This window comes from Eulemur rufifrons, chromosome 8, assembly GCF_041146395.1.
Source record: "Eulemur rufifrons isolate Redbay chromosome 8, OSU_ERuf_1, whole genome shotgun sequence".
Lineage (NCBI taxonomy): Eukaryota > Metazoa > Chordata > Mammalia > Primates > Lemuridae > Eulemur > Eulemur rufifrons.
Window position 1 is genome coordinate 9643017 of NC_090990.1, and position 24245 is coordinate 9667261.

The window sequence follows — 24245 nt, forward strand, 5'->3', positions numbered from 1 at the left end:
CTTCCCTCCCCTGCAGCGCGTGGTGCACCTACCTCACTCTAATGTCCCCAAACGTCCGTCCTCTCCGCAGCGGGAAGAGGACAGGAACTCGCCTCTGAACATCTACTAAGTGCCAGGCACTTTTATCCACACTTATCCCATCGAATTCTCACAACAAAGCCACAAGGGGAGTCCTGCTACCCCCTGGTTGCAAGAGGAAACTGAGGCCCAGACAGAATTGATTTCCCCGAGGCTGGCAAGTGGCAGAGCTGGAATCGCTCACAGATACTGATGTCACAGCTGTGTTTGTGCCCATCTGACCCCACCACTGCATGGGAGATCCCACTCCCTACCCTGCTGCTACCCACACCGGCCCCTCACTCGGGGGCGCTCCCACACGGGCCCTGGCGCAGGGCCCTCCCTCCACACAGCAGGCCCTCGGGAAGCCCCATCCCCACCCCCACCCTTTGTCTGTCTGAGCCCTCGTTCATTCCTTCACACACGTCTCACTATTGGTAATTATTATATCATATTAACTTGCTTTATGTGTCGCTCTCCCCCACCTCCCTGTAAGCTCTGGGGGACAAAGATTGCTTGTGTCTGATTGATTCCCGCTGGCTGCTTGACTCACACCTAGCACCTAGCAGTAGGTGCCCAGCCAGTCTGCTGAGCCCAAGCCCTCCCCTGTGGACGGCAGGTGCCATACTCCCCAGCAGACTGCATGGCAGCAAATGTCCCCGCTGCCCTGGGTCTTGCCCCCAAACCTCTCCCCTCCCCTTCCCTGCCACCCAGGGTCTCAGCCGCCACAATCCTAATAGAAGACGGAGCCCATTTGCCCGCTGGGGCCAGCCGAGAGGGAAAGAGAGCCGGCCGTGCCCGGCAGGGAGGGCGGAGGGCAACAGGGCCTCTGAGCTGGCAGACAAAGGGCGTGTGTTCTCGTCCAGCGCACTTCCTGGGTTTCCATTGCAGGAAGTTTGGCACCTGCTGATCGGTGACACCGACACCCGGGCTGGTGCAGGAGACTCTTGGCCAGGACGCGCCCCTCCATCCAGGAGCAGCAGCGGAGGTGGAACAGGCGGCCAGAGCTGCTGGACGGCAGGTGAGTGGAGGCAGCTGGACCCCCACATCCCCCTTGGACAGTCCCGGAGCAGACCAAGGAGGCCTTGTCCTAGACTGAGTCAGTGTGACCTTGGACAAGGCCCCAAGTCAACCCTTTGGTGCCTCACTGTCCCACCTGGGGGTGCAGTGAGGTGGCTCAGGGACATCATGGAGGTGGGGGAGGGGGGCTCCATTTTATCTGCTTAAATGAGCTTCTGGGTCACCAGGCACTTGAAAGGGGCACTACAGCCGACAGTGTCTGACAAGCCCTGGGTGGCACCTTCCTCCCTTAGGTCATTCCCACCCCTGGCGGCCAGTGGCTCCCTCGCGGCAGAGGGCATAGGGAAGTGTCCACACGGTGCTGCAGAATGGGGGGCCTCACTGCTCAGCTGGGGACTGAGCTGACCAGGGGCTCAGGTGGCCTTGAGTCCCAGTCTCACTCTGGTCACCTCTCTGGGCCTCGGCTTCCACATCTGTGAAGGGTGGCAGAGTGCCCATCCCTGGGACCAGCTTAGCCCTGTGCCCAGGCCCACACACTGGTCTGGTTTGAATCCAGCTGTGTCACTTGCCTCTCAAGTGGCCTTAAGCCTCCCGGGGCCTCAGTGTCCTCCCTGTGGACAGGAACAACCAGCCTGGTGCACAGGGCTGCTGCAGGGACGGAAGGGGAAGGTCTAGGCTGGGCTCCAGCACCCAGGACGCCCCCCACTGCTGTTATCGCAGCCAGGGTGTGAGGATCAAATGGAAAAGGGGGTGACCAGAGGGACGGGAAGGACAACAATCAGTGGGTGAGGGATGCAGAGGGTCCAGGCACCCCCTCTTGTGCCCCCACATGAACGTGAGCCCCTCAGGAGCAGCCCAGAGCTATCTGGCGGGGTGGGGTGGGGGACGGCAGCCTCAGAGCACCAGATCCCACCTGGCTGCCCCCCAGATGGCACTGGGTCCGCACTCTGGCCCCAGCCACTGTGGCTTTAATCAAAAGAACAATCTGTTTGCCTCTGAATCAGACCCAGATTCCTTTTCCCACAATGTTCCTGAGGCCTCTAGGGACCCAGGCGGCCCATCCCGGCCCCATCCCCGGCCCCACAGCCCAGGCTCTGCCTCCCCTCCCGGCTCCTGTTCTACCTACCCCATCTTTGGGGGAGAACAGGAGGTGGAGGGAGGGGGGTCAGCGATGGGTCAGCGACAGGGCCTGTTTCCCGGGACACTGGCACCCACTTGCAGAGGGCTTGAGACAGGTGACTTTTGGAGACAGCAAATCAAGGACACTCCCTGGAAAAACCCCAAACCCAGCAGATACTGACCACTGACTGTGTGCCTCACTGTCCTTATCACCTGTTATCCTCAGACCACCCTGGAGAGGGAGGCAGTGCTTACCCCCATTTTGCAGATGAAGAAACTGAGGCTCAGGGAGGTGGAGTGACTGCCCAAGGTCACACCTTAGTGCAGGGCCATGGAACCCTGGTCTGCCTGACTTTTAGGACCCTCGCAGATCCCAGGGCCAAACCGGGGTGTAAGCACCCCCCTTCCCTGGACAGGGCAGGTGGGGCGGCCAACCCAGGTGACCTAGGGGAAGAGAAGGGTAAGGACCCCTCGCGGTACACAAAAGACATGGGGAGTGGGCGCAGGGAGGACGCCCACCCGGGCCTGGGCGAGGGGGAGGAGGAGGAGTGGTCGAGGGAACAAAGGGAGGGGGAGGGGGCGGCGCGGGGCGCGGCCGGGCAGGTGGGGGGGCAGGTGGGGCGGCTTCGGCGGGGCGGGAATCCCGCGCCCCCTCCCCTGGAGCGTCACCTTTTATGGTAAAGGCGGCGCGGGGCGGCGGGGCGGAGGGAGCCGAGGGGGCGGGGAGGGCGGCGGGCGGGAGGCGCCTCCGCTCCGGGCTCCGCTCGCTCCGCGTCCGATCGGAGCCGCCGGGGCGCGGGCGGCCCAGGTAAGCGGGCGCGGGAAGTGGGGTGGGGTCCCGTCCTTCCGTCCCTGCCCCGGCCGCTCACAGGTGACAGCCCGGGCAGCCCTTGGCCAGAGCCCACCGCGGCCCCCAGCCAGGACCCCAGCCCCGGCGCTCCTGGAGCGGGGGGTGCTGACCTAACGTCCTCTGTCCCAGTCCTTCGGTCTCTGTCCGCGGAGGGGGAGGGGGCAGGGCTGGGGGCACGGCGGGGGGTCGCGTCCCTGCCCCGGAGCGGGGAACCGGACCGGGAGCGCAGGGCGGAAGCTCCCTCACAAAGAGGACAGCGTCCCGCACATGGATCGAATTAAAGTCCCCGGCGGCGCCCCTCGGTGACCCGGCCAGCCGCCCTGCTTGGCTGCCCGCGGGAGGGCGCCGGCTTTCCGGAGCTCCAGGGAGCTCCGGGCCCCTCTTCCCGGCCAGGGTCAGGCGAGGGGAAGGAGGGCCCGCGGGCTGCCCCCCTCTGGGCCTCAGATGCCCGTCGGGGGCTGGGAGGGTGTGGGACTAGGCGACCCCCAGGAGTGTGCCGCGGTCCGCCCTCCCCTGGCCTAGACCTGAGGACCCTGGGAAGAGGCTGGGGCAGCGACCAGATTCCTGCTCTTAATAATGGTGGCAGCTAAGTCCATGTCCTCCCGGGACCCTCCGGCGGAGCCCATCCCCAGAGCTGCTCCTCTCCCCCAGGGGCTAACCAGCTGTCCTCTTTGCACCTACCAAGTGCCAAGGTCCCGAACACCCTCATATCCTCTCCAGCACCCTTCAGGACAGACTCATTATTTTCTTTATGAAAAAAACCAGGCCAGAGAGGTTTGGTGACCTGCTCAGGGTCACCCAGCAGGAAAGAAGTAGGGCCCTGTGTGAACCCAGCTCTGTGCCCCCACTGGTTCCCTGGGGTGGGAGAGAGGGTGAGCGACCCCTCTCCAAGGCTGCAAGGTCCCCTGTGTTTGGTGGGGGGATTAGGACACTGTCCCTCCCACACCTCCAGCAAAGTTTAATTCCAGACCCAAACACACTACTTTATCCAGTCATTAAAGAACAAAGCTTAGAGGTGGTTCCAGAGGTTTTTTTGGAGGGGACAATAAGGAGTGGGAAGGGGACACCGGGGGTGGGGCCCTCGCCCTCAGCACCGCATCCCGTGCCCCAGGGCTGCAGCCTAAAGCCGGCTGGCTGGATCCCAGCCTCCTTCCTTCCCCTTGACAGGAAATGACTTTCCTTCCTTTTGTTCCCACTTTCTCCGCTTACCCAACTGGATCTCTGATTCTGCCTGGGTGGGGGCGGGTGGGGGTGCCCTGGGCGTGGCTGGCTGGGTGGCTGCCCAAAGGAGAGCTTATACAGAGTGACTAGGGGAAAGCTGAGGCTCCCTTTCCCGGTGGGACGTGACAGGGCTTTGAAACTCCCCAGCTCAGTCCCTTCCCCTGGGGCCTGAGGTCCCTGCAGTAACCGCTTGGGAGAGATGGGGGTGCTGCCCAGCTGTGAACATCTGGCCTCAGTGCTGAACATTTTCCGAGAAACCGGGCAGATCTGACTTCCCGGAGGAGTGTCATAGGGTCAGGGCTGGGTGGGAAGGAGGCGGAGGGGGGGGTGCGGGGGGCATGTGGGACCAGCCCAGAATGCACTGACCACAGAATACCCAGGCCAGATTGGGCCATTCCGGGGTGAGAACAGGCCTGGGAATTTGGGGAACCTTGTGCCATCCAAGGAAGAAAAGGTGTGTCGTCTAAGGTCCGAGGACACCCTGGACTTCCAGGCTGAATGATGCTCCATTAGAATTCGGAGTCTGTCATGACTGCCCTGGGCACTGCGGCCCTCCTTGCAGCTGGGTTGAGAGTTAGGTGAGCACTCGGCCCAGTGCGTGACACGAAGCAAGTGCCTGGTAAACAAGTGCCGTTGTTGGATCTTTCTTCCTTAAATTTCAGATGGGCTCTGAACATCATTTACAAACATAGATTCTTAAACTTATAACAAAGTGTGAAACTAAAGCCTATCACAGCCAGGATAAGTATATATACTTCCAAATGTCACTTCCAAAACCAGAAACAAAAGAGAAGTATTTTTTTAAAAAATTGTAAAGGTCTTTTCTAACATATTGGTCTCTTCTTCAGAACAGATATTTTATTGTCAGGCTGAGCTGTACAAATAGCCAAACGTGCAAATCAACTGGAGAGGAATTTGGGAGCACGTGTCGCTGTTTTTGCTATTATTCTCCATCAGTCACCAAGGGAGCCCACAGCGGCCCACACGCTTTGGGACCTATGAGTTCCCGTTGGGCTCCCGAGTCCACCGTTAGGGTCCCTCAGGGCCCCACCCCCACCCACCCCCACTTCTTGAGATTCACTCTCTGGGTCCCTGTTTCCTCCCCGCATACCTGTGGACTGGGTTTCGGGGCATGTACGGTGGCCCAGACAGAGTGAGATAGCCCTGGGCACAATCGGGTGGTGCCCAGTGAGGACTCCCGAGCTGGGTGTGGCCGACTCACCCCCTGGTGTTCCCACCTCAGCCTCTGCCCCTGAGGCGACTGTCTGTTGGAACCCTGAGAGACAGAAAACGGCCTTTTCCTGTTACCAGGGTGCCATCCTGCTCCCGGATCTACACTCTGACGCTACCTTGCGCTGTGCACGGCCCTCATGGACACAGCTGGGGTCAGACACTTGCTAGTGAGCCAGGCTGTCCTGTGGTGGGGCTGTCATCTCCCCGTGGAAGCACACAACTGCCCTGGGAGGGAGCCAGGATTCAGGGGAGGCTTCCTGGAGGAGGTGATGTTTGAGCTGGGCCTCTAAGGGAAGGCTGAAATTCACCCTGTGGGGGGCAGGAGAGGAAAAACATAGTAGAAACAGGCCAGGTGTGTTGGCTCACACCTGTAATCCTAACACTCTGGGAGGCTGAGAAGGGAGGATTGCTTGAGATCAGGAGTTCGAGGCCAGCCTGAACAAGAGCAAGACCCTGTCTCTACAAAAAATAGAAAAATAGGCAGGCGTCCTGGCATGCACCTGTAGTCCCAGCTACTTGGGAGACTGAGGCAGAAGGATCTCTTGAGCCCAGGAGTTAGAGGTTGCAGTGAGCTATGATGACACCACTGTACTCTAGCCAGGATGACAGAGCAAGACTCTGTCTCAAAAAAAACCATAGTAGAAACAGTCCAAGGCAAGTAAGAGAGAAAGACACAGGAAGGAGTGGTCCACGTGCTCTCAAGGAGGTTGATGCCACAGCAATTTGGACTTTATCCTGATGTAGTGGAGAGCCATGGAGGGAGGGGTTTTGAGTAGAGGAGAAAGATTTGTGCTCCAGAAAGATAGGCGTTAGGGGTTAGGAGGTGAGGCTGGAGACCATGGAAATGGTAGCTCCCCACCACCACCACCACCACCACCGCCCCGCCCCCCGGCCACCGCCCCTCCCAGCCTGGGCCTGATCCAAGGCCATGGTTTTGGAGTCGGCTGGAGTGAGAGATTCTGGCTCTGGAAGGCAGAGAAAGACATGCTGGCTGTGGGCTGGGCTGAAAGGGCCAAGCAGAGCAGAGCAGAGCAAGCAAAGTGGCCGAGAGCACGGGCCCTGGGTTCAAATCCCAGCTCTGGACGAGTGCCTTCACCTCTCTTGAGTGTCAGTTTCTTCATCCATGAGACGGGTAATCGTACCTACCCCGCGGCAGCCTGAGGGTTTGGGAGTTGATGCACAAGACGTGCCCGCAGGCTCCGTGCCAGCTGACCTTGGTGAAAGGTCGCCCTTGCTGTGCTCCTGCCCCCTCCGCCTCCAGAGCCGGGCCCTGACCTCTGAGGCTTCCCTTCTCTTTCCCTCCCCCATTGGGGACTGAGGCTCTCCCAGGAGAATCCAGATCCCCGTTAGGGGTGTCACTTGGGTGTGGCCCAGTGGGCAGGCGGGGCCCTGGGCTGGGGGACAGTCAGCCAGGCTGGGGCTGGGCCGTTCCTTCCTCACTTTACTCAGACGAAGAAAAGTAATCATTTGTAAGGTGAGGTGGGCAGACCTGCCCTTTTCTCTCCCAGGTGAGCAGGTTAGGGAGACAGGACTTTTGTCCCATCCTGTGGCCAAGTCCTCTGGTGGGCCCGTGTCCTCTTCCCCCGCTCTGGCTGGGCTGGGTGCTGCGCTGGGCGGCTGGCACGGTGGGGTGGCTGAGCTACCTCAGGCAGAGAGGGCTCCGTGGCCCGGGGGGGCGTCTGTGTCCGGCTGGAATGTGCCCCTGTGCCCCGAGCCCTGCTGGAGCCTGAACCTGAGCCCTGCTCTGCCCCCAGCCCCACCAGGAGCCGAAGCGATGGCCTCGAAGCCTGAGAAGAGGGTGGCCTCGTCTGTCTTTATCACCCTGGCACCGCCGCGCCGTGACGTGGCTGTGGTGGAGGAAGTGAAGCGCGCAGCTTGTGAGGCCCGGCGCGGCCGCCCCTGGGAGGCTCCTGCCCCCGTGAAGGCACCCGGGGCCCGCTCGGCGGGGAGGCCCAGCCCCTGGACACCCCCTGGCAGGGCTGCAGCCACGGTGCCAGCTGTCCCACCCCAGCTCGCCAACGGAGGTAAGAGCGGGCGGGGACTTCAAGGAAGACCATGTCACAGACAGCACTCAGGTGGGCAGGAAAGGGCAGGCTCCAGAGCCATTGGTTCATTCACTCATTCGTTCATCAAGCCCCTACGAAGCGCCAGGCAAACTCTAGAACTCACCTGCCTGCGTATGAATCACAGCTCCTCCATTTCTTGGCTATGTGATGTTGGCGGGCCACTTAACCTCTCTGGGCCTCAGTTTCCTAATCTGGAAAATAGGGATAAAGATAGTACCTTCGGGCCGGGCGCGGTGGCTCACGCCTGTAATCCTAGCACTCTGGGAGGCCGAGGTGGGCGGATCGTTTGAGCTCAGGAGTTCGAGACCAGCCTGAGCAAGAGTGAGACCCCACCTCTACTAAAAATAGAAAGAAATTATATGGACAGCTAAAAATATATATAGAAAAAAAAAATTAGCCGGGCATGGTGGCGCATGCCTGTAGTCCCAGCTACTCGGGAGGCTGAGGCAGTAGGATCGCTTGAGCCCAGGAGTTTGAGGTTGCTGTGAGCTAGGCTGACGCCACGGCACTCACTCTAGCCTGGGCAACAGAGTGAGACTCTGTCTCAAAAAAAAAAAAAAAAAAAAAAAAAGATAGTACCTTCCTCAGAGGGTGGTTATGAGGACTAAATGAAATCATACATATGTAAAGAGTTTAGCCCTGCACCTGTCACACAGAAAGTGCTGAGAGACAAGGTTACATCCTAGTGGGGGAAACAGAGATGTGAAAATATAATGTACGATGTTGGGTAGACATGAGTGCTATAATGAAATAAAACATAGCCAAGAGCTGAAGAGGTGCAATTTTTTAAGGGGTGATCAGGATGGCTTCCCTGGGGAGGTGACATTTCAGCAGAGACCTCAATTACATGATGGCGCTGACCAGGGGGAGGTAGAGCTCACAGGGCCATGGAAACAGCAAGTGCAAAGGCCCTGAGGAAGGAATGAATTTGGCAAGTTGAAGAATCTGAAAGGTGGTTTTATTCTCTCCTGGGCTCTGCTGTTCGTTCACTTGCTGTGTGATCTTAGGTAAGCCGTTTGCTTGCTCTGGGCCTCAGTCTCCTCTTCTGGAAAATGGAGATTTGAACGTGTGTGTGGCCTATCAGTCACAAAACAAATACTGTGTGAAGAATCCTACCTTGTGCTTGGTCTGAGCTGGCCCTGTTGCCATGGTGACAGGGCACCTTCCGGGCATCTTTCCCTGCCTCTCCCATGGATGGGCTCAGCTGCTGGGTGGGGTAAGGGTGAGGAAGGTGACAGCCCAGGGCCCTGGGGCAGGGGGTGGCTCATCATCTGACAGGGCCCCAGCTGCAGTGACATGGTGCCGGGATGCTAAGGGTGAGAAGCCAGCCCAGGATGGCAGCTGAGCCCCCAGAGTCCCCTGGGTGCCTAATCAGGTGTCCTGCTGTCCCAGAGCAAGACTAGGGCAGCCCTGTCCATCATCACCATGGAAACCACCTAAAGACCAACGGGAACTGCCAATTACTGGAGGCAAGAAAGGAGTCCAGGGGCCCACAGACACATACATGTGGCAGTGAGTGGATACAGAGTGACATGCTTCTTCACAATCACAGAACCTGCTAAACTGATCTTTCCTTCCCAATCACACATCCCAAGAACACAGGCTCCTTCCAGCTGCCACTCCGTGTAGGAGAACCAGGACCATGTTGACAAAATTCACACATCAGGACGTGTGATCTGGTGGGGAAGAAACAACTTATGTCCCCTGTGGGTGGAAATACAGTTTGGATGTCAGAATTTCCGGGACATTTTCATGGGTTATTGGAATTATAGGCAGAAGATCCCAAGAGTGTGGGGAATAAGTCAGACTGTCCTTGGGAAGGCTGGTCTAGCAGTCGCTGGTCGGCGTGGCCGGCCAGGCATGGTGTCTGCCAATTGTTTGCCCTCATCAGGACGCAGGGAGTCCTGGGCTTGGGTCTCGCTGGTGTGAGATAAGTTCCAAGTGAGCAGCTTGGTCATGAGTCTGGTCTGACTGCAGAACACAAAGGCTGGCCCTGGCAGCGCCTTGGGGCCCTGGGGACCTGCCGGCTGCTTGAAGCCATCTCTGCAGCAGGCTGCCCGTCTGACGCCCCACCTGGTGCTCGTCCTCCCAATTATCCTCATGCAGCTCGGGGACCCCCTCTCTGCCCACCTGCCCTGGGCCTCAGGTCCTGGTCCCTTGCTTCTCTCTCTTGCATTGCTGCCCTTCACGGCCTGGGGGCCCTGCACCTGAGGCAGGTTTGGGGAGAGGCCTCAGCACTCTTGCTGCGTCTCTGAGATCTGCCCCTGACTCACTGGCCCCTGGAGAGCCTGGTTCTCACACTCCAGCCGCATCAGCACCACCCGGGGCTTGTTCCCACGCAGCAGCCCGGGCCCCGCCCCGGGTATTTCTGAATCAGCAGGTCTGCAGTGGGGCCCAGAATTTGCATTTCTTATTCCTTTCCAGGTAACGCTGATGCTCTGCTTGGGGTCCACACTTTTAAGAGCTGTTGTTCTAGTCCAGAGGTGTCAAGCAGGTGAGACTTTGGGCTAGAACAGTAGTTCTCAAAGTGTGGCCGTTGGACCAGCCACACCAGCATCATCCCGGAACTTAGCATGTCTGCAGACATGCGGATTCTAGGGCCGCCCAGACCTGCCGGATCACTCTGGGGTGGGGCCCAGCCATGCGCATTTGATCAGACCCCCTGGGTGGTTCTGTCCCTTGCCCAAGTGTGAGAACCACAGGTCTAGAGCAAGCTTTCCAGCTGTGCAGTCCCTGTAGCCCTTGGTAGGAGGGGGTGGGAGGCGTTGTCTTTGGCGAATGGCTAAGAACCCTGGAGCCCAGAGAGGTGCCCCAGCGAATTAGCTGGGAATGGGGCCAGAGCCCAGGTCTTTGGGCTCGGGGGGCTTTGGGCACTTTCATCTGCTTGCCATGGGCGACTCTGGCTTTCTGAGCTCCCGGAGCCTGGCCTAACTTGTGCCCCAGGGACAGGAGGTGTGCACCGTGTCCCCAGGGTGCCCCTTTTCCCTGGGGCACTATCAGCAGTGCCCGCCCTGTACTGGCAGTGGACGGAGGATTTTCACGGGCGTGGTCCCAGGCCCTCTCTAAGGCTTCCCTCCTGACCCCCAGGGGCACGGGGCAGCCCCTTGTTGGGGCAGCCTGGTGGGTGGCAGTTAGGATAGTGATGTTGCCTGCACAGAGGAAAGAGCCTGGGGTTGAGGCAGGAGCCCCTGAGAGTCTGCGCCCCTGATGAGTCCTTATCATCCAGGGCCGCTCCTGTCCCCAACCCTCTGCCTGGGAGCAGGAGTGAAGCTGTGCTAGTCATGGAAATGATTCTGTGCCAGTGCGTTTGCCGGGGGTCCACGTGGGTGTGTGGCTTTATGACGCTTTCAAACACACGTGGCACTAGAGAGAGCAGTGCAAGGAACCCTGCACGCCCCACGTCCAGTGTCAGCGACGGTCAACATTTGGCCATGTTTGTTTCATCTGTTCCTTCTTTCTTTCTTTTGTCTCTTTCTTTTTTGAGTATTTTAAAGGAAACCCCAGTGATCGTGGCATTTCAGCCTGACATTCGTCAGTGTGCTTCTCTAAATACAGCCGTTTCCTTACATAACCACGACACCAAACAATGCCTCACAAAATACATAAGAATGCCTTATGATTGTCTGGTACTCTGACCATAATTAATCTTCCCCGATTGTCATAAAAATGTCTTTGAACTGCTGGATTGTAGTAGATTGAAAGGTTTATGTAATGCCTAGTCTTTCTTTTCAGCTGTATAATTCAGTGGAATATTTAGCCTTTCCTCATCTACAAAATGAGGAGAATTAAATGAGGTGATCAATTTTTTCATTTCAGAATCCAGATAAAGTCTATACCAGTGCTGTCCTATAAAAATAGAATGCGAGTCACAAACTAGCCACATACGTAATTTAAAATTTTCTAGTATCCACATTGAAAAAGGTAAAAAGAAATATGATATTAATTGTTACATATTATACAACCCAATATGTTAAAAATATGATCATTTTAACATGTAATCATTATAAAAATTATTCTTATTATTATTTCAGAGATGGGGTCTCACTATGTTGCCCAGGCTGGTCTCCTGGCTTCAAGCAATCCTCCTGCCTCAGCCTCCTGAGTAGTATAAAAATTATTAATGAGACATTTTACATTCTTTTTTCCATGTTAAGACTTAACAGCACACCTCAGTGTGGGCTCACCACGTTTCAAGTGCTATGTGTGGCCACCGTTGAACAACACAAATACGTATTGAGTCTCTTAGTTCCAGAGAAGTCCCCCTTTTTTTCTCCCTCATGCCATGAACTTGTTGCAGAAATAGGTTCAGTTTCTGTAGATTGTCCCTCATGTTGGATTTGTCCCACTGCTTCTTTCCTTGTGTTCTCAACTTGCCCCTCTGTCACCCAAATTTATTATAAATGGAACTTAACTCCAGAGATTTGATTAGATTGAGGGTTGTTCTTGGGACTTTTTTTGGTAAGAACATTTCATAGGAGGTGCCCATGGCTTCCTGTAGTGTCCGTGAATCAGGAGACCCCTGATGTCTCCTGGGTCCAGGGTTCAGGTGTTGGCAGCCTGACCCTGCCTTAGAAAGTTCCCCGTCAGCCTTTGGCCTAATGCTTTCAACACCTGATGGTCATTAGCTGAGTCTGTTATTTAATTAGGGTGGTGGTTCCTACACTTGAATAGCATCAGTGGCACCTGGAGGGTGTCTTGAGCTCCGTGTGGCTGACCCCATCCCTAGAGTTTCGGATCCTGCAGGTCTGGGGCAGGCCGAGAAGTTGCATTTCTAACAGGCTCCCGGGGACGGGGACGCTGCTGCTGCTGGTCCAGAGACCACACCCGGAGAGCCACAGCCTTGGGGCTGGTCATGCCTGTGCTTGAACTAGGCCTTCCAGCAGGCGGTTTCAGGCTTTCTAGCCCGTAGGGGTGCGTCATGGACGCTTTTGCAGCTCCCGTGCTCAGAGCCCTGCTGCGTGCCTACGTGAAACCGCCAGAACCGGGACGTCTGCAAGACAGAAAGTAAATATCTTAATAAAGCTGTTTTAAAAATGCTGAGAGATGCTGATCAGAGTACGACTGACCCTTGCCCCAACGCCTCTTGACTGTTACCACAGCCAAAGACTGGGCCTGGGAAGTTCAGAGCAGCATTGAACGATGGGTGTAGGATATTCACCTGCTAATACCCTTCAAAACCCCAATGCCCACTGGGGCATTGAAGCAAAACTCTCCAGACATTAAAACCGCCCAGGACGGAACACAGCTGAAAAGAGGGAGTCAAGGAAAACAGACAGGTGCAGCCACTATCCCTGCAGGTACCCAGTCTGGACCCCTGGGATTTCTTTCAGTCAATCGATCCGTTTCTCTCTGTGTTTACGCGTGTGTGTGTGTGTGTGTGTGTGTGTAAATACCAACTCTATGCTAATGGTTCTGAAGTATGTGTCCCAGCCACTCACTGCATCATCTCAGTACTCAACAGCATTCGGGGACTGAAGCCCATTTCCCAACTGAGCAAATTAAGACTCAGAGAGGCCGGGCGCGGTGGCTCACGCCTGTAATCCTAGCACTCTGGGAGGCCGAGGCGGGTGGATCGATCAAGGTCAGGAGTTCGAGACCAGCCTGAGCAAGAGCGAGACCCCCCCCTCTCTACTAAAAATAGAAAGAAATTATATGGACAACTAAAATATATATAGAAAAAATTAGCCGGGCATGGTGGCGCATGCCTGTAGTCCCAGCTACTCGGGAGGCTGAGACAGGAGGATCGCTTGAGCCCAGGAGTTTGAGGTTGCTGTGAGCTAGGCTGACGCCACGGCACTCACTCTAGCCCGGGCAACAAAGTGAGACTCTGTCTCAAAAAAAAAAAGAAAAGAAAAGAAAAGAAAAAAATTTAAAAAAAAAAGACTCAGAGAGATTAAGTCTCTTGCCTGAGCACACACAGCAAGTCAATGGTAGAGGCAGAGATGGGACCCAGGTGTGGGTGGCCCCGGATCTGAGCCCTTCGCCACCCTGCTGTACGGCCCTCTGGGGAAGCAGAAATCTCTGTCTGCGGAGGCTCTGGCCAACGCTCTTCCCTTCTGGTTGCAGGATGCTCCCCGCCGCCTCCTCCCCTGGATGGTGAGGACGCAGACGTGGACCTCCTCCCGCCGCCCCCGCCGCCCCCTCCGGCGTACCTGCCCCCTGATGAGGAGCCCCCTGCCCCCATGGGGGCGTCGCTCATTTCGGACTTAGAGCAGCTGCACCTGCCCCCTTCCCCGCCCCCGCCCCCACCACAGGTACTGCCAACCCCCTGGTGCCCTGGGTGTGGGGGGGGTCTGGGCCTTCTGGGCCTTTCAGGGATTGTAAGCCTGGAAGTTGTCTGGCCTGTTCTGCTGTGGAGGGCAGGCCCTATTCGAGCTGGTAAAAATTGGTCTGGTCGGGCATTTCAAGGTCCCTGGAGAGGGGAGCCACACCCTTTTCCCCTTGGGCACCCACCCTGGCCCTGAGGAAGACGTTTCCGTGTGTCTGACTGAGTCCCTCATGCTGCATGGGAAACCCGTTCTTAATCCCGGGCCCTTAGCAGAGGCCGCTGTGGAACTGGGCAAGGTCCCGGGCCAGGGCTGAGTCTGCTTGGTCCAGCGTCCAAGGGAGAACCCGACTCCAGGAGATTCCGTCCAAGTAGAAGGGGCAGCTTTGACTTGTTGAGGGGACCCAGGGCGAGGAGCTAGGAGGCCGGGCTCCAGCTGCCACTGTACCCTTCCCACTGAGTGACCTTAGACGGGTCATTTGCTTCTCTGGGCCTCGGTTTCCTCCTCGATACCCTGGGACTAATTGTGCCTGGGGCCACCCAGGTGAGGAGCAGGGCTGGAGGGCTGCATGAGGTCCCCACTGGATGACTCCTCCCTACTTTGTGTCCCCACAGACCCCAGTGGAGCGACCTCCAGTCCAGCCTCCGCCTGGTCCCCTCGGGCCCACGGAGCAGGAACTGCCACCTCCCCCATCAGAGCCTGTTGACTTCCCGGAGAGAGAGGCATCCACAGGTGTGTGCACGGGGCTGGAAGGACTCTGGGGTGGTCCCCAGGGACCCTTGTGGGGCCGGCGTGGGCTTCCAGATGGGAACTCCGAGAGCAGGGACCCCCATTCCCACCCCAGCTCACACTACAGTGGTGGGCGTTATAATTGGGCATCAATTTAATATTTACTGCCTTAACTTTTTTCCTTTATAACTAAAATCCATTTAACATATTAATCTGCACAGTTCGCTATGATAGCCAAAATGCCTTGAATTTTTTCTCATTTTTTCAATACCTGGGGCCCTCACATAATGCAAAATAAAAAGTATAAATGGGCACACAGTGAGAAGTCTGCCTTCTGGGGCCTTCTCATATCACCCAGTTTCCTTCCAGATGGGCAGCGTAGGTGCTGACGTCTTGCATATCCTGCCAGAGATATTCTATGTGTATACAAGCAAATACAGATGTGTGCCTATCCCCTTTCCCCATTTTCCCACAAATCGTAGCAAACTGGGCTGTTCTACGCTTTGCTTTCCTTCCTTAGTACATCTCACATCTGGTTGCACATCACAACGTAAAGTGGCTCCTTATTTTTTATAGCTGCGTAGTATTCCTTAGTAAGGATGTACCACAATGCTTTGCACCAGCCGCCTATTGACGGATACTTAGGTGGTTTCTCGCTGTACCAAATAATGCTGAGATGGATCACCTTGCGTTTCGGTCATTTTGCCCATGTGCAGATTTCCCTGTGAATTAAATTCCTAGGAGAGGAAGTACTGTGGCCAGAGGGCAGGTGCAACTGTAATTTGGGTCTTTTTGCCAAATTGTCCTTGTTCGTTGTCCCGAGGTACACTCCCACCAGCAGCGTCTGCCTGCCTGTTCCCTCACGGTCTCTGCAGCACTGCGTGTTACTTACTCATTCAATAAACAGCTATTAAGTGCTTGCCATGCGTCCAGCCCTGCTGCGGACGCTGAGGGCCCACGGTGAACAATGCAAAGTTCACCTGCCTGGGGCGGTCAGGGCGACTGAGTCTTTGTCTGTGATATGAGTTGCAATTTTTTTCTAAGTTCCTCATTTGCCTTCTGACTTATGGTGGGTTTTGTCATCTGTAAAAAAATTTTTTTTCAGAGACAGGGTCTCACTCTGTCACCCAGGCTGGAGTGCAGTGACGTGATCATAGCTCACTGTGACCTTAAACTCCTGGGCTCAAGTGATCCTCCTGCCTCAGCCTCCCGAGTAGCTGGGACCACAAGCGTGTGCCACCACACCCGGCCATCCATAAAAATTTGGTTTTTATGTAGTCAGATGTCTCAGCCCTTCCTTTTCTGGCTTCTGGATTTTATGTCATTCTTTGAAAGGCCTTATCTCCAGTTATAAAATAATTTTCTTCTGGTTTCTTCTAGGATTCTTATGGTTTCATTTTTTTACACTTAGATCTTTGATAAATTCGGATTACCTGGGTGTGAGGTTTTGCTGTGGAGCCTCCTCCTTTATTTCCTCGCAGCTGACAATCCGGTTGTCCTGACACTTCGTCCTTGATTTTGGCTTTTCAAAGGCTGCTCAGATTCCGTTTTAATGCTCCTCACGACCCTCTGTGTTTGTCAGATGAGGACCCCCCAGGGCTTTGAGGCGGAACCCTGGGTACTCGACACATGTTCTGGGTGGTGACTGGATTCAGTCCTCCCAGGCTGGGCTGGTGACAGCCCCTGTCTCCTTGTCCCCAGACATCTGTGCTTTCTGCCACAAGACGGTGTCCCCCCGAGAGCTGGCCGTGGAGGCCATGAAGAGGCAGTACCACGCCCAGTGCTTCACGTGCCGCACCTGCCGCCGCCAGCTGGCCGGGCAGAGCTTCTACCAGAAGGACGGGCGGCCCCTCTGCGAAAGCTGCTACCAGGTAACCCCTGCGGCCGGCCTCCGGGTGCCGGGCCCCGAGCCAGGCTCTGGGAAGACACGATGTCATTTCATTCCCCACGACAGTCCTGGGAAGTATTATGGGGACTGTTGACCCGTTTCGCAGATGAGGAGGCCGAGGCCCAGCAAGGAGAAGGAGCTCTGCAAAGGTGTGTTAGGGTCCTCGGGCTGCTGTAAGAAATCACCACAGAGCTGGTGGCTTCTCATTTATTCTCCCACAGTGCTGGAGGTCAGAGGTCTAAAATCAGGTTCACTGGGCCAGAATTGAGGTGCGCTCCCTGGAGGCTCCGGGGAGGATCCGTTTCCTTGCCTTTTCCGGTGTCTGAGCTGCATTCCTGGGCTCCTTCCTCCATCCCCAAAGCCAGCGGTGTGGCGTCTTGCTTCAGTGGTCACATTGCCACCTTCTGTGTCATGTCCCCTCTGGCTCCCCCTCATAGGGACACCTGTGATGGCATTTAGGATCCACCCGGCTAATCCAGGATAATCCCTCAAGATCCTTAACTTAGTCCCACCTGCAAAGTCCATTTTGCCATACAAGCTAACAGGCACAGGTTCCAGAGATTAGGACCTGGATCTCTGGGGGAGATTAGGATTAGGATCTCTGGGGGCATTACTTAGCCGCCACACAAGGTCACACTCTAGAAGGCCCAGGAGCTGCGGCTGTGCCCTAGACCTGTCTGGCCCTGGAGCCTGCCTGTGGTCTTGTCACTCCCTCACCCAGAGCCACAAGGGCCCTATGAGTGGCCTACAGGGGAATCACACCCCTTCTGGGTCCCAAATGCAGTTGGTGAAAGCCACTTTGGATGACAGTGTACTGGAATTTCTGACCCTTGGATGGTTTGCGGTGGCGTGTTCAGTGTGGCGTACAGACCACCACAGCCTCGTCCCCTGGGTGTGCACAGGCCTCCCCTTGTCCTCGTGAATGGGCAGCACCTGGCCATCTGCACATTTACAAGTGTCTCAGGTGATTCCGATGCACATGGAAGTTTGAAAACGACTGAGGGGGAGGGGTTAGAATGTTTGGAGTTGGAAGGTTCCAGAACGGTCAGAACAATCCGTTCCCAGGCTCATGACTTTACCACAGCCAGTGAGCACTGTGGGGGGAGCAAGGTGCCAGCCCCTTATCCCTCCGAACCCATCAACGTGACCGTGGGGTTGTCCCTACCCTCTTCTGCGTGGAGCCAAGTAGGGGTGCGGCACTGAGGGGTGGGAGCAGCCAGGAGGGAGAGCTGAGTGGGGCGCTGGGGAGAGAAAGGCCGTGTGCAGGAGGCGGGGAGAGGGTGCTGCGCCCATGTCTGCCCAGGTGGAGCCAGGTTATGATGAACCGGCTCAGCCAGAAGGGGAAAGAGACGGTGCGTCCAGAGGAAATGTGGACAGGCTAGCGGGGCCTCCGCTCTGCCTCGGTCATATCTCTCTCTCTCTCTCTCTCTCTAATCCGCCCTCATTCCAGAAAGAGTTTGAGCAGCCTATGTTATAAGAAAGCGTGTACACCTGTCAGCAGCAACGTGGCGCACTCACACGCTTGTTAAGAAGGTGGATCTCATTTAGCCATTCTTACTACAATAAGATCAATTTAAAAAAAAAAAAGGATGCTTCAAATACACCTCCAACTCGAAAGAAATAAAATGAAAACAAAAAAAAGAGATAAAACATTTAAAAATGAAAAAAGAATGCATATAATACTGTGAAATGTAAAATAAGCAAATGCAAACAGAAGGAAACCAAAGTAGAAAGTGCAAGGAGACCAGGGGGAGTTTAGCACCCAGAAGTGTGTGATGCAGAGCCTGCAGTGGTTCCTGAGAGCAGAACACAGGACTGAGCTCTGAGCTTCCAAATGGCCAATGGGAAAAGGGAAGAATTTCAAGGATTACTGTCTGAAGGCTGAAAGCCAGTCCCCCAGGAATTCCTTTTCCCCACTCTGAGGTTTAGGAGAAATTTCCCCTAAGAGCTCTGGTGGACCCTGGCCTCAAGCACATCCCAGTGACAAGAAGTGCAGCTGTAGCTTCATGGCCGCATTCCTCGCTGTAGCCGAGGACGCAGTGCCAAGCTCAGTCTGTTACAAGCGATGGTGGAGGTTTGGGGCAGTGGTCATAGGCTGGTTGCGTGCCTCTCCTTCACCCCTGGCCTCCGGGGTCCCCGAGGATAGCCAGACGGAAGACCCTTATGGCTTGGGATGGGTGTCCCCATGGGATAGCCCTGGCAGTGGCCTTCTTTCCAGGACACCCTCGAGAAGTGTGGCAAGTGTGGCGAGGTGGTCCAGGAGCACGTCATCAGGGCCCTGGGCCGGGTTTTCCACCCTCCCTGCTTCACGTGTGTGGCCTGTGCCCGGTGCATCGGGGACGAGAGCTTTGCCCTGGATGGCCAGAACGAGGTGTACTGCCTGGACGACTTCTACAGGTATGAAGGGGTCCGTGCGCTGGGAGGGGTGGGGAGCACACGGGCAGGATCAAGGAGTCAAGCCTGCGTGCCGGGCCAGAGCCTTCTGTTTCCCGGTTTATTATAAAGGATATTACGGAGCATATAGACAGAGAGATGTGTAGGACGAGGTCTAGGGGTAGGAGTATGGCTCTTCCATGCCTCCCCGGTGACCCCACCCTCCAAGAGCCCCCACGTGTTCAACTATCCAGAAGCTCTCTGAGCTGTCCTCGTGGGCCTGCGATGGAGACTTCATTGGATCGGAGTAACTGTCTGCCCTACAGAAATGTGATTAGGCAAAAGGGTGTGATCTTATACTACTAGACAGGAAAACCCCGCAAGGCCTATTCAGATTCCTCTGGGCTTTTTGCTGCGGCATCCCTTCTGCTGGGGCGTCCCTTCCTGCAGGCTGGGGCAGGACCCTCTCTGGAATGAGGGTCTTATGACCCACAATCAGATAATTTCTTTATGGCCAGCCTCAAGACAGAAAGGCAAGAGCAGATTCTTGCCTTGGGGGGAAAAAGGAGCCGGTGAAAGGAAGGCAAGAGAAGATCAGAGGGGGAGAGATGCTGCTTTCTGATGCCGAAAGCGCCCGCGTTATAACAAGGGCGGTGGGAGTTATGAGCCAGGAACTGCGGATGAAAACCAGTATCTGTCATAGTGTCGCAGGTGGGCACTAGTAAGGGTTCCGTTTTACCGCAGCTGGTATTGAAGCTCTTGGCAAGTGTGCAGACCCCCAAGGACCTGACTCTGGGGCTCCCCTTGGGGCTGGACAAAGCCCTGGGAACACAAAGATAACCGTGCGACTCAGTCCCTGCCTGCGAGTTGCTCACTGCCCAAGGGGAGAGACAGATGTGCCTATTAAAAAGAAAGGAAAAAAATAACTAAAAAGAAAAAAAAAAAGGCAGTGACCTATAAAACGAGACAGACAAGATGGGTCCCAGCTCCACTGAACACAGTTCTCAATTCACACATTCTTCAGTCACCCTGGACAGCTGGGTCTCGCTGCATGGCTCCGTCCACCCGCTCCTGCCAGGAAGCGGCGGACACGGACGCCGTGGCTCCAGGCGCAGTCACATAGCAATGGGTCTGAAATCACTTGCGGGGTGCACAGCCAGCCCGCCCCAGTTCCGACAGCTAATTTCTGTGTTCATCGCCTGGGTCCTCTCCCTCCAGGAAGTTCGCCCCCGTGTGCAGCATCTGTGAGAATCCCATCATTCCCCGGGATGGGAAAGACGCCTTCAAAATTGAGTGCATGGGAAGAAACTTCCATGAGAATTGCTACAGGTGTGAGGTGAGTGGAGCAGCGGTGACGCAATGATGTGCCATCGCTACTCAAGCCTGCTGCGGGCCGGGCCCCAGACTGGGTTCTGGGACACGGGGACAAGTTGGGGTGGGAGCTCTGCTCTCAAATTGCTCGCTGCCCGTGGCAGAGACAAATGAGTGGAAAGAATTACAAATCCAGTCTGTTAATCAGAACTCTTTAGGTTAATGATAGAGACCAAACTCAGGTTGCTTTGGCAGGACAGGGAACCCGTTGGCTCCTGGTGGTGAGATCACAGGGCTCCCGCCATCTCTTGGTTCTGCCTTTTTTGTGTGTTTGCCTCATTTTCTCTTCCTGGGGGCCGGCATCCTCCGTGAGGGGGGACACAGAGGCACAGAGGGCCCAGGTTCCCATCTCCCAATGTTAGAAACCCCCAAGGAAAGAGGGGATGGGAAGCCACACAGTCCCAGGAAGGCCCCTGCTCAGCCCCACTTGGGTTACTTGCCCATTCTGGGCCAAGCACCGTGCGGGGGGCTGCCAGGTGCTAGGACTGATGACACCTGGGGCCAGGGAGGCAGACCCATGTGAGCCACAGGAAGGGAGAAGGGGATGCTGGGCAGGTGCCAGCACAGATGTCCTATCCGGGTGCTGGGAAAGAGCATGTATAAATCGGCTTTGAGGCCAAGAAGGCAAGATGGAGTCTAACCAGGGTGCAGAATCAGAGGCATTCTTGTAGTGGAGGTGATGCCTAACTGGGTCCTGCAGGATGAGTAGGAGTTTGCCAGATACTCAGAGAAGGGAAAGGCAGACCAGAAAGACGGAAGGGCCTGTAAAGACCCCCTGCAGCGTGAGCAAGCCTGAAGAATCAGGGAAAGAGGAAGTTTCCAGACACATGTCTGTCTGGAGTGTAGTGGGCCAGAGGGTGTGGTTGGCAATGAGGCCAGAGAGAAGGAAAGAGCCTGGGGGGGCGGCCAGGCTGTGGGGAGGGGCCGGGCTGACCTGGGGAGGCTGGTTAGAAGCTGGTATGGTTGGTCATTCCAGCAAGAAATGCCCGGGAGTTGTCCCATAGGGCCTGGGGATCACAAGGGCCCTGCACATGCTTTAAAGCTCTGCTGTTGCTTTCCTGAAGTGCTTACTTTTTGAACCAGGAGCCCTGAGTTTTCGTTTCCCCCTGGACTCTGCGAGTTCTGTAGCCTGTCCTGCTGGGGAGGCTCCACGAACCCTCTCCCACTCCTGCTGCCAGCTCCATATCGCTGAAGTGTCTGTCTGCTCTGATGGGGACAAGGTGGCAACTTTTATGGGTGTCTCCTAAGTGGAGAATCCCAGAGCAAATCTCTTACTCAGCCAGTGAGTAATTCTAAACGTTTATTTAAACAGATACTGGCCCCAGGAGGCTGTTTTCACTGAGGATGTCAAGGGAACTGGGTAGAGAAGCTGATTAATTGCTTTGTAATCATGTTGTCTTGGTCCATTCTAGTTCAAGGTCCAGCTGATAATGCTTCTTGAAAGCCCAGTGACGAAAGTCAAGCGCTATTATCACCACCATCGCCCCAATAAGCTCCGTGGTGATCAGCACTTCCTGAGCCCCCTAGGGAGCAAATAAACCCCCTGCTGTCCTGGGCCGGCATGGCCAAGGCTGCTGTCCAAAGGTGGAATTTGGACTCCGGCAGTTACGATTTGGAAGATGAGGTTCTTGAAGCAGAGTGGGGGTGCTGTTCTCCAGGGAGGGAAACGGGCTGCCGGGCACTGCCCACGCCCCCGTCTCACCATTCTTACCTGCTTCGGGGTCCGCATTATTTATGGCTATTGATGGAGGGGTAACAAGTCTTTTAGACATAGGCAGTGCTTTTAAACTTACAAAATGCTTTCATATGTATCATCTTATGTAATCCTAATGTGTCTTACAAGATGGGATTCCTTGTCCCCACTTAAGATGGGGAAACTGAGGCTCAGATAGGTGGTTCCAGCCTATATTTTTCTGAGCCGGATCCAGCCAGCTTTCAGCCACCCCACGGTTCCTTCGTAGACTCTGTGAGACTCGGCTGCAGTGTGGGGTTTCCCCCCCTTGGTTCTAATTTAGGAGCAGTCACATGTGTCCCTTTGGAACGTCAGGCCGTTACGAATGACGCAGATACTGGGGTCATGTGACCCAGAGTGCGCTTGAGAGACTTGGGGTGGCACTGCAGGGACGAGACCCATGAGGGCACCCACCCTGCTGGCCAGGGAGGAAGGCAGGTTGTAGACCCTGGTCTCTGTGGGTCAGGATGGCCACCTGTGACCCCAAAGTTGGCTGTACGGGACCAGCCCCTTTGGTTGGATCCGTGCCGCTTCCAAAGGGTGCCTGGCACAGAGCGTCCGGGCATGAGTTGCTCCCACTATCACCCTCCAGCCTGTGGCCGGGGAGGCCCAGATAAGGTGCCCGGGGAAAAATGGTGACGCTGGCAAAATCTGGGCCCCAAAACCCCGTGCTCCTCATTCTGAAATCCGTTAGTGATTTGAAAAATTGAAAATATTGACGTTTGTGCCAGTGTTTAAGCTGTGCAGGCCACGGGACAACAAGGAGACCCCTAGCCTCAGCCTGGAGACCCTGCCCAGTCCCAGCTCCAGACCCAGCTGTGACCTGGGACAAGCCTGTGAAACGAAGGGACCAGACTAGACTCAGGTTCTCGTTGAGCAGATACCTGCTGCAGCTGGTGGCACCCAGGCTGGTCCTGGCTGGGGAGCTGGCGGTGCATGGGCTTCCTGTCGCATAGAACTTAGGTTCTAAGGGCTGCTGGGGGCTTGTTAAGGCCCTTCCAGCCTCAACTTCCCCCGATCTGAGTGTGCTTAGTTCTCTCTGTGCCCACCTCCATGTGGATTAAAGCCCCTGTGTGCCTCGGGCCTCCCCCTGTGGGGACCTGGCCCAGGTATGTTGGCCAGGTGGAAGGAGCAGCTGCCTTCCTTCCCCTAGGGAGTATGTTCGCTCCCTCGGTTGGTTTTCACGGATGCCCAGTGAGTCCTCCCCTATGCAGGTGGTGCCCAGGCCGGGGGCACGTCCACATGCGTCTTTGTCTCCCCAGGACTGCAGGATCCTGCTGTCTGTGGAGCCCACGGACCAAGGCTGCTACCCGCTGAACGACCGTCTCTTCTGCAAGCCGTGCCACGTGAAGCGGAGTGCCGCGGGGTGCTGCTGAGCGCACCCGCCGGGCACCAGGGCAGTGAGCAGCCCACTAGCCCCGGCCGGGGCCTTCCCTGACTTGGTTTCCCTTCCTGACCTGCTCTTGCACACTTTCCTTCTGAGCCTCAGTGGGGAGCAGCCTGCAGCCCTGCCCAGCATGTCTGGGACACAGGGGGCTGAGCCTCCTCCAGCTCAGAGGGGGGCAGTGGTAGACAGTGCCCTCCAGACCTTCAGCTCCTCCTCTATCCCTCCAGGCACCCCAAGGCTCCTAGACCATGAGGGTCACACCCGGAGTTCCCTGCTGGCCGTGACCCATTTCGAGGGGCAAGTTGGGACAAATCTTCGGGTGGTGCCTGGGTCCCTGGCACTGATTCTTCAGCTGTCTAGCAGGGTGCTGAGACCAGCCCTGGCTTGCAGGGCTGAGCTGTTTGAGGAAAAATTCCAAGGTCCCTTTAAAAGTGCTTTTTGAAAATGTTGAGGTTTAAAGATGGGAAACAACATTCTTTGCATTTGGAGGAGAAAAATCTTCATAGCAAACATCTCCCCTTGGTTTGTACATGTATAAGAATGTGACCTAGTGGTGGCACAGCCATGGACTTCCCACCTCTGGCATGTGTCATGCGGAGGTGGGGCTGGGGCCCAGGCCCCGGAGGAGCGGTGTCCCCAGACACCTGAGGACATAGTAGCCCCTTCACCTTGCCTTCTGGCACCTCCTCCTGTGTGCTACAGTGAGTCAGCAGACACACACTGAGTGCCTATTGTATGCTGGGGAACAGGGTGCAGAGGCTGAGTGTTCTCGCGCACACGCACACACACGCACTCATGCTCTGCTCGGGGACGGGTGTCCCTTCAACAATCCGCTTGTGCCCCCCAAGTCCCACTTGGGCCCTCCAGTGGGCTGCCCTGGAACCACTGCCTGCACAAGGCCGCACCTAGAAGATGCTTCTTTCTTTTTCTTTT

General features: G+C 56.2%; 1 protein-coding gene across 1 annotated transcript; it reads left to right on the forward strand.

Annotated features, from left to right (window-relative positions):
- Positions 1-1062: 1062 nt before the first annotated feature.
- Positions 1063-24245, forward strand: FBLIM1 (filamin binding LIM protein 1). The gene is made up of 8 exons (XM_069477364.1): positions 1063-1078; positions 7255-7524; positions 13633-13820; positions 14447-14564; positions 16263-16432; positions 18668-18846; positions 20041-20158; positions 23188-24245. The coding sequence occupies exons 2-8, from the start codon at positions 7275-7277 to the stop codon at positions 23299-23301; spliced, it is 1137 nt and encodes a 378-aa protein (XP_069333465.1). The 5' UTR covers positions 1063-1078; positions 7255-7274; the 3' UTR covers positions 23302-24245.